Source organism: Melospiza melodia, chromosome 6 (genome assembly GCF_035770615.1).
Source record: "Melospiza melodia melodia isolate bMelMel2 chromosome 6, bMelMel2.pri, whole genome shotgun sequence".
NCBI lineage: Eukaryota > Metazoa > Chordata > Aves > Passeriformes > Passerellidae > Melospiza > Melospiza melodia.
This window is the reverse complement of record NC_086199.1, coordinates 17,067,704-17,076,726: the sequence shown is the minus strand read 5'-3', so window position 1 is coordinate 17,076,726 and position 9,023 is coordinate 17,067,704. Positions and strand designations below refer to the sequence as shown.

The 9,023-nt window shown below is 39.6% G+C and overlaps 1 protein-coding gene across 5 annotated transcripts in view; it reads right to left on the bottom strand.

Moving 5' to 3' along the window:
- Positions 1–323: 323 nt before the first annotated feature.
- TTC7B (tetratricopeptide repeat domain 7B) overlaps positions 324–9,023 on the bottom strand; it is a 117,568-nt gene continuing 108,868 nt past the window's right edge. For all 5 annotated transcript variants that reach the window (XM_063160121.1, XM_063160122.1, XM_063160123.1 and 2 more), the window contains one exon: positions 324–1,323. In XM_063160121.1, the coding sequence (XP_063016191.1) occupies positions 1,102–1,323 (222 nt within the window). In that variant the 3' untranslated portion in view covers positions 324–1,101. The remainder of the gene's footprint in view (positions 1,324–9,023) is intronic.

Genomic DNA, 9,023 nt, shown 5'->3' with positions numbered 1-9,023 from the left:
TATTGTATAAATATTTAACACGCTTTTCCCAAGCACTACCAAGGTGTATGTACATGCCCATGTATTATGTAGAGGCAGTGTAATCTGGCTTCATCAAGAGCTGGAGTGGAAGGAATAAAAAAGGAGTTGTGAAGATTTAAGGAAAGCTGAAATCTAAGATAACAGCACCATTGGCAAAGAGTATAGCAGCTTCTTTTCTCTAGACTGGCCTCAGAATATTTAATTTTGGTGTTGTTCATCTTCAAGGCCAGCCAGCCATCTCATAAAAATGCATTTACAAGTCATCTATTTCCCCCAGATTCTTAACCAAGACACAGGAAAGGTTCCATTTAAAAATCATTTTATTATTAACATAATCTTCCCATTAAGCCAAGTCTGGGTTCATGTATAAGGAATGTCGGTAAATATTCCATTTGAGGCTTCTTTTTACATATTTCCATTGATAAATAAACTCTGAATTCACATAAAAAAGTTAAACTTAAATAACTAATATATTTTTTTTGTAACAGGCATACATTGGTAAAATATAAATATTCTTGTACTCAGCCTTTGCTCTAGATAACAGTTAGCCACACATCACAGTTATTAACAACTAAAAACAAGAACTCAACTGATTTTCTGGCCTGGACTAAAATAGAGATGGAAACAGAAAATTCACATTTTGACTTTGGGCCAAAAGAGGTTGAGAGGCAGGAAGAGAACAGTTTTATTAACAGCCTTGTTAAAAATAGTCTGCTCTGCCACTGAATCTTAACTTATTCTACAATTGGTAGTTGATTCCATTATAATTTTATGTAACACTCAAGTTTCACTAACAAAATATGGCACATCATCCATGAACAATATAACGATGTTTTAAAACTACCAGGGCAAAACTGCAGGCAATAAGAGTGATTTGGCTCTGGCTCACCACTCTGTCCTCTCAGCCTGACATCAGCATATGGTGGCACCTCCCTGCTTTGGCCACTTTCCCACAAAAGAGTGGAGTTTGTTACCTGTAGCTCTGAAGTTTCTCCAACTAACCAGTTACCAGGCAGTCTCACACAGTGGGTTTGCTCACCCAGAAGTCAAGACCAAAAATCTGTTGATGGAGAGGCCCTCTCACAGGACCCTGGGGATGATGGTGAAAGGGACCACGGGGCTGCTGGCCTCGAGCTCCAGCGCCGTCAGGAAGCATTCGGTGGCGGCATCGTCATTGCCCTGGGCCTGCAGCACCTCTCCCAGGCTGTTCCACACCTCGTGGGCTGTGGAGTTCACCTGCACAGCATCTCTGAGAATCTTCTCTGCCAAGCTGTAGCGCCCAAGCTGGTGAAGGATCAGAGCCTGCAAGAAAACAAAGGGGAAAGGGGTGAGAATGGCCAGGAGGGCTTCCCTGAAGCTCAAACAAGGTCACTGCAGTGAAATAAGGGTAGGCAGCACTTGGGCTCAAAGTGTTAGACTATGTAATTTTTATTTATTTTTTAAATTTAAGCAAGCTACTCCACACCAACAAAGTCAAGTGGCTTTGGACAAGAAACAAAGACTAAATAACAAAAACTCCACCTATTTGCCAAGAAGCAGGAAGTGCCTGGGCTTTTGTGCAAGCTCCTGTTATCTGAAGTCCTAAGGTGTGTGCCCTGAAGTTTTCACACCCTCCCTGTGCATCTCAGCACCCAGCTCATGCCCTATAACACCTGAGACCATACACAGCACCAGCAGCACTCAGAAATGGCTGTAGCAAGACTGAGTTCAGCTCAATGGGCAACAAGCACGGTGCTAGGTTTAATCTGTGGAACAGGAGCAGGGACTGATATTGCCCCAGTAATGCACAAAGGACCAGCAGGCACAGAAGCTCCTCATGAGCACACTTGTTACAGATCCTCTGTCTTCCTCTGTGAGATGGGATCCAATTCAACACTACACAATCCAGGGCATGTCCAAAGCCACTAGGATATAGGCTGAATGAGGCCATGGAAATCTCCATCCCTCACATTCAGCTATGTTACTGTGCCAGAAAAGTCATGGAATGACCCAGTAAGAGAGCTTTACTTTGGGATTATAATAATCCTGACAATATTATGCATTTTTACATTTTGATTCCGTATTGCAAAACACATATGGAGCACAAATCTTTGTTTCGCAGAGAGGTGTCCCAATTACATGCTTACAGAGGCCTTGTGCCTTCTGCCCTCCCAGCCCCACTCCTTGGACCACAATTTCTTTTATCTCTCTGTACATCTGTCCCTCAAATCCTTATTAACCTAAGCACTGCTGATTAGAAAGTACTGACATTCTATGCAGCCCCTGAATTATCCACCATACATTTCTGGAATTGTGCCCACCTGGCAGAGTTTCAGCTTGGGAAGACTGTTAACTCCATCCTACAGAACAACTGAGCACACCCTGCTCTGTAGAAGAACATAAAGAGTGCTGTACAGTATTGGCAAGTGAATAAATAAATGCAATGCAGGCTAATTTCTATCAGCTTGCAGATGTTTTCACATAAAGGTGCTAGAGGGCTTTTCTGAGCTGTCAATTGAGTCAGCATTTTCAGAGCAAGTGAACAGTACTTCCAATACAAAACCTGGATAACTCTCAGGGTCAGAGCTTTTTTCCCCTGCAGTGAAGTGATTGGCAGTGACTGGTAGGTATCAGATGTGAAACTACAAAAAATGAAGCAAGAAGATGGAACACACAAAGCTAGTGTTGCTGCAATGCACCTAACCTTAATAAAATTTAAGTGTTCTTATTTGTCAAGATAAGAAAATTTTCATAAGCCTTGCTTTTCTGGTGTGCAGATATGTACATTTTATACTAATTAAACATGTGAATTATTTGAATATTGCTAATACCTTTTTTCTTAAATATGCCAGGCCACTTTCCCTGCCTGCTAAGGATAGAAACTGTTCTTTTCCAGACCAAAGAAAAAACAAATTTTGCAGATATAAGCCTGTTCGTAGGAAGAGACACATATTACATCACATCTGCCCTATTGTGTGTGGCAAAAAGGATAGTTGAGATTTTCCAGGTGATGGAACTAGAGCAAATACTGGCAGTTTGCCTGCTTTTATACTTTCTTAAGAATAAAAGCAGTAGTGTTGAAATTAGCATTTAGCAGTAGTAAAGGAACCACTCTTGCATGGGCAGTGAGGTTGCATGCTGTCCCCTCATCTTTTGAGGACACAGCTCCTGAAAGTCAGCCTTTCACTGGTGCCTCAGCCTGGGATGGGATGAAGACTCCTGCCTCAGTGGTAGCCCTGGGACAACAAGCTTTGCTTCCAAAGAGTCAACAGAAAACTAGACTTGTTTCATGCAGAGCATTGAACAGACAGTGACATTTGATCACTGTAGTTGTGGGCTGAACTCAAATAAGTGATCTAGAGAAAGAACACAAAACACCCTCTGATTCATGAACTCTCTCAGAATGATGGTCAAATGTCACACTCTGTAAGTGTCCAGTTTGTAAATCCCCTTCCCAGAGGACTTCAATACAATTCTGAGGTACAGAACATTTCAAATTGTTTGCAGTCCTTGCCTGACTGTGCTCTATTAAGCATTACACACCACAGGCAGAAGGAGCAGGCATGTCTGTCACACAGCAATATCCTTTGGTGACCTCACACCAACACTCATCCAAGAAAACTAACTTCAGTTTACCAGCTGTACTAACTCTTCAGGAAAAAACCTGATCCACTAAAACCACCACCAACAACAAAACCCACCCAACTACTCCCCTTCCCAAACCAAAACTCCTCTAAGATTTTCCAGAAATTATCAAATTTATATTATTATTTAAATTATCCCAGTCCTTCACTGTGTATATTCCTCTGCTGTCTAACTGGAAATCTCACAGCTACCAGTTTGGGCCCTCACCTATTTAACAGCAGATGTACAGACAACATTTATTTGCAGAATAATGTTAAGTCTTTTGCTTTATGGCTGAAGATGGGCCTGAAAAACACATCAGTTCTGCAGAAACACAGAGGGGTACCTAAGTGACATATGGTTCACACCTTTAGACTTGGCATGTTACCTTAAAACCTAAGCAGAATGCCTTTTCTGTATATCCTCTCTATAAATCTTTAAAAAGATAAAATATGAGAGGGATTCTGGAACCTGAATCAATTAGAAAAAGTGCTATATAATTATTTGTGCAAATAAGAAGATCCAGTCAACAAAATATAATAAAACCAGTAAGTTCCTAAGGCAACCTATTTGTTGTTTGTAAATTTTAGAATGCTGCAGTACTTGACAGAGGTGTTTAAGACAACTGTTGGCATCTGCAGGAGAAAGCAGGATCTTTCCTTCTACTGCATCTCTTTCACATGAAAGAACAATAAATGTATGACATTTGCTTCTAACACAGTTATAAAAACCTCTAATGTGTGCAAACCTCTTCATTTTGCAGCTCAGTACAAATGTCGCTTACTACTTTACTCCATGTTTGGTTTGCTGAGAATTTGGGGGCTCCTTTGAGGTTGATTTTTTTCCCTGTCAAATCACTGATCTCCCCTAAGTGTATTAAGGCTTTCACTTTCTCTCTGGTTAGGATGTCTGTATGTTGTAAACTCTCTGTGCGAACCTTATTTTTGTTTTAGCCAGTTCTACATTGTAGGGGTGGATTTTGTAACTCAAAAAATTCCAAGAGAGAACTCTAATGAGAAATGGCACAGACAGAAAGTGAAGGGAATCTCCGAAGAAACAAAGAGACATTTTTAAGCCATCATCACAACCAATGAAACCAGTGCAGTCCGCTGATATTTATACCAGTCACTTTGAATAATCAACAGTACTCAAAGATCTGTGGAGTTCAGATGCTCTCTGCTCAAGGAAAGGTCAACAGCCCTTTACAGTGCCCAGCCAGAGCTGGGGCTAAAAGGGATTTTGCAATTCTGAGAGCCTCCAGGGCCTCTCCAAAGGGGCTTTCTAAAACAGCAACACTGTGAAACTGCCTGCTGCCCCAACAGGGAGGTGCTGCTGTCACCACAGACAGGTTCTATGCAAACTTCACGTCCTAACAGAACAAAACCCTCTAGGAATTGAACAAAATGGGGAGGAAAGGGCTTCCAACTTTTGCCACAGGTTATTTTCAAGATCTTGACAATTCTTTCCTCACCCAGTCTGGAGTCACAAAGTCTCCCTCTTGCTGGGCAATGATTTTACATGTGTTTCCTCCCTCTGCCATTGCATTTACACTTCATTTTACATTGCCCCACATACAAAACTGCTATTCTTTGCTTATTTCACCCAAACATCTCTTCAAGGACTGTTTTTTAAAATGCTCAGTCAAACAGGGTTCGTTTGTTCATTAGACAAATGTAAGCATCTTTTAAAAGGAAAACATTCAGATTAATTTGGATTTTCAAGCGGAGCATTACAGTCTTGAAACAAAATTTCCAGTTAGAAAATGCACTATTTTTTATTAATAAAATATCATGACTCAGAACCCGAACAACATCATATAATAAGCAATTCTATAAAGTCATAATTGCTTAAATAAGCATGTAGTGTATTCTTCACTACTAAGGTACCTTTTTTCTGCAGAAGGGCTTTCTCTCTTTGCAAATTAATCTGTCATAATGATTAACAAACAGTCAATGCAAAATACACATCTAGGCAAATAAACATAGGACTAAAATTCTGTAAATAACTAATTTTTCATTTTGAAAAACAGCTATTAAAAGAACTATTAACACCAGCCATTTACAGCAGTCTACTAAGGTCACTTTTTTATTTGCTTCTAGGCAAACGAGAAGCAAACGTAATTTTTTTTTTCCATGGAACTGACATTGAAAAAATTACAGTCACAGTTATTGCCCATCATATGTCTCATCAACCCAGAGCTTTATCATAAAGTGCAAAACTATTTTTGCATTAATTGGAAAAAAAAAGGGGTAGAAAGGTAACATAAAAATCACTGTGGTTTCTTCAGCATAACCAAAAAATTTGTCTCAAGAGAGCAGGTGATTTCCTTAAGCTTTAACTGTCTGACTACTTCTCCACTGTGCCTGAAAATAAACTGTTCTCAGCCTTAACAGAAGCACCACTTGAGATTTTTACCTTTATTCACTTGATATCGAGAGGAATCTTTTCATTTTCTCTGAGAAAAATATAGACTAGAAGTGGGACATGTTCTCAAATGCAAAGAAATTTATTTAAAAGAGAAAAAGGGGAACTGTGACCATGAGTCCGTTTGCACTCTTGCATTTTTCAGGGAGGCAGAGAAGAAACCTGGGAAATGAGAGAAATGGACAGAACAAGAACAAGAAATGTGGCTGATTTAACACACAAGAAAGTGCCAGAGATTCTCACCATGGTTAAGAAATGCAGTCTGTTGACCTACAGAAGTCTCAGCTATGGAGATTTGAGTAGTACCAGATATGATATTCATACTAATTTATTCCTGGCAGATCTGTTACATGACTTGTTTGCTAAAAAGCTTCCTATACTTGTATGATACAAATCTTATTTAGCTAAAAAATAGCCCTCAGAGCTAAAAGTTTGCCTTGTAAAAACAATACCTATAAGAAAACATTATAAGCATATGAAAATAAAAAGTTGACTGATTTTGCTTTTAATGATAAGGGCAGGGAGACAGAAGAACAGTGGCCTGTTTTGCTGATGATGTGCTGAAGCCCAATAAGCTAACAGCTGATAATGTATAAGCAGACAGAGCTATTCAGATGTGGAAAACAATGATTCTTAAAAGCTACAAAAGATTTAAAGAACTCACTACATCCAACTTCACAATAATATCCCAGTTCACTATCTTACTGTTTTAAAGTGGGTCCCAGCCTAAGAGACAATCAACTTTAAGCTGTGAGATATCAGAAGGACATGCTAGAAACATCCCCTTCCTATCTAAAAACTTAAAAATCAGGGATTATGACCATAAATAGTTACAAAACTTGATGTGTAATGTATGCATTGCAAATCCATATGCAGTGTAATTTTAGCATCAAAAAACTGCCCCTTGTTACATGCTGCTTTTTCAGCCTATTTTGCAAGTGTTAAGGTGGCTGCTATTTTTAAACAAATCTATCAAACTTGAAGGCTTACCAGAGACTTGACAGTGTTATGCTATAATAATGAAACAGAAGTGTTAGTGAGACAAAATGAGAAGAATTTGCCACGATATATGGAAAAACAAGTAAAATTCTACAGCTGATGCTTTCCAATCCCTGTGATAAAAATACGCATTTTAAATGTAGTCTATAATCAATATTTTACACTTACATAGAGTGAAACAGAACATTATTTATATACTGTGCTTGTCTATTTTCATTTTAGCTGATGACTCTGTGCTGAAACATGTCCATCTAGTCAAAGTATGACTTTGCATAAGAAATCATTTATAAACTCCTTTCAAAGGCACATGCATGTTGAGTCATTGTGCATAATTATTTTCTGCAAGTACGAAAAGATTGTGACACAGTACATCCGTTAGAAATAAACCATTCCATCAGAAAAATGATGAATAAACATAGCTCTGTATCTGCAGACACAGGTTGCATTTTAATGCAGAGATTTTGAAGGGTGGTGACCACATTATAAGGTTTAAAACCAACTGGACTGGCAACACTACACTTACTTTACAAATAAAGGTGATAATAAATACCTTTTTTAAAATTGGAAAAGAAACTGCAACATGTATATTATATACATAACACACTATATATATAATTTGTTTTCCAAAATGCAGAATAAAAACTACTTATTTTCTCTAATGAGGCAATTCTTTTGAAAAATAAAAAGCATATTTCTTCAAATCTGGTCTAGATAAAACTTCCTAGCAGCTCAGTCTGGATTTTCTTTTTTAAATGAGAACCAGCTAATAATACTACATTTGATCACTCACTAAACCAAAGCAAGCAGCTGATGAACAAACTTGTGCCTTGAGCCAACCCTTTTGGTCAGAGCCTATCCCAGATCATCACCTGTGCCTCATGTCCCTCTCTGTCCCACCCCTCCCTCCATGCCCAGCCCACCCTCGGTGTGCCCTGTGGCCCCCCTGGAGCCCCAGTGTGTTATTTCTCTGCCCTTCCCCCAGTGCTAACATACCCTCTAAGGTATCCAATTGCTTCCCCTGCTGCAAAACACTTGTTGCTAGGAGAAAACCTACTGCTTGGCAACAGATTTTTAAAACAACAACTTTGGCTTTGTTACTCATTGAACTTCTCATCACCAGCATGAAATAACGAACCCATGTGGTTGGGAGTGCATCTCTGTGCTTGTAGCTCCCTTGGAAATGACTGACCCCTTCCCACAAGGATGTGATTGCCTTTTAGTTCCCTACTGCTTGCAGCCCAGAATGCAGGAAGGTTCAACACTGAAGGTTGTTTTTAAAAACCTCCTGATTGCAGCCTTCCACTGAGAGGGAAGCCCCTGGGGACTTCTTTTCCTACTAAGACAACATATTCCTGCAATAATCTGCTGTAATTGTGATTTACACCTTATGTAAATGTCCTATCAGCTTTTAAAAAATAGCATGACTACCAGGCTACACTACAAGAACTAATTTGACTATAGCAAGCACACTGGAAACAATAAAACACCTTATGATAAAATGAAGCAGCTAGTGACTCCAGAGCTCATTTAACTTTTTACCTCCATCTGAAAATTACACTGAGGGCCTTATTTTATATGCTGTGGCTACCATCATAGTCAGCCCACAATGGTTCTCCCTTCAGAAGTCAGATGGCTACAGCTGTGGCAAGTACTGCACCACCACTGGCATCAGGGAATAACTGACCATAGCCGTAGCCCTCAGATTATGGCCAGTCCTAAATTTGGAGTATTTGTCACCTGGTGCAAAAGTTTTACATTTTGTCCCAGGTGTGACACCATGAGGTGACACTGAAGGTCTCTGGATCACCTCCCTCCATTTGGCACCACTGCATCTTCCCTTCCTTCCTCCCAGCACTGAAGCCACGTCATTGTCTTCTCAGCTTTCCCACAAACCAGAAATGAGGGTTTCCCAGATGTACCAAATACAAGCACTGTGATGAAAAGGGGTGCAGGAAATCACAGCTTCACACAGTGCT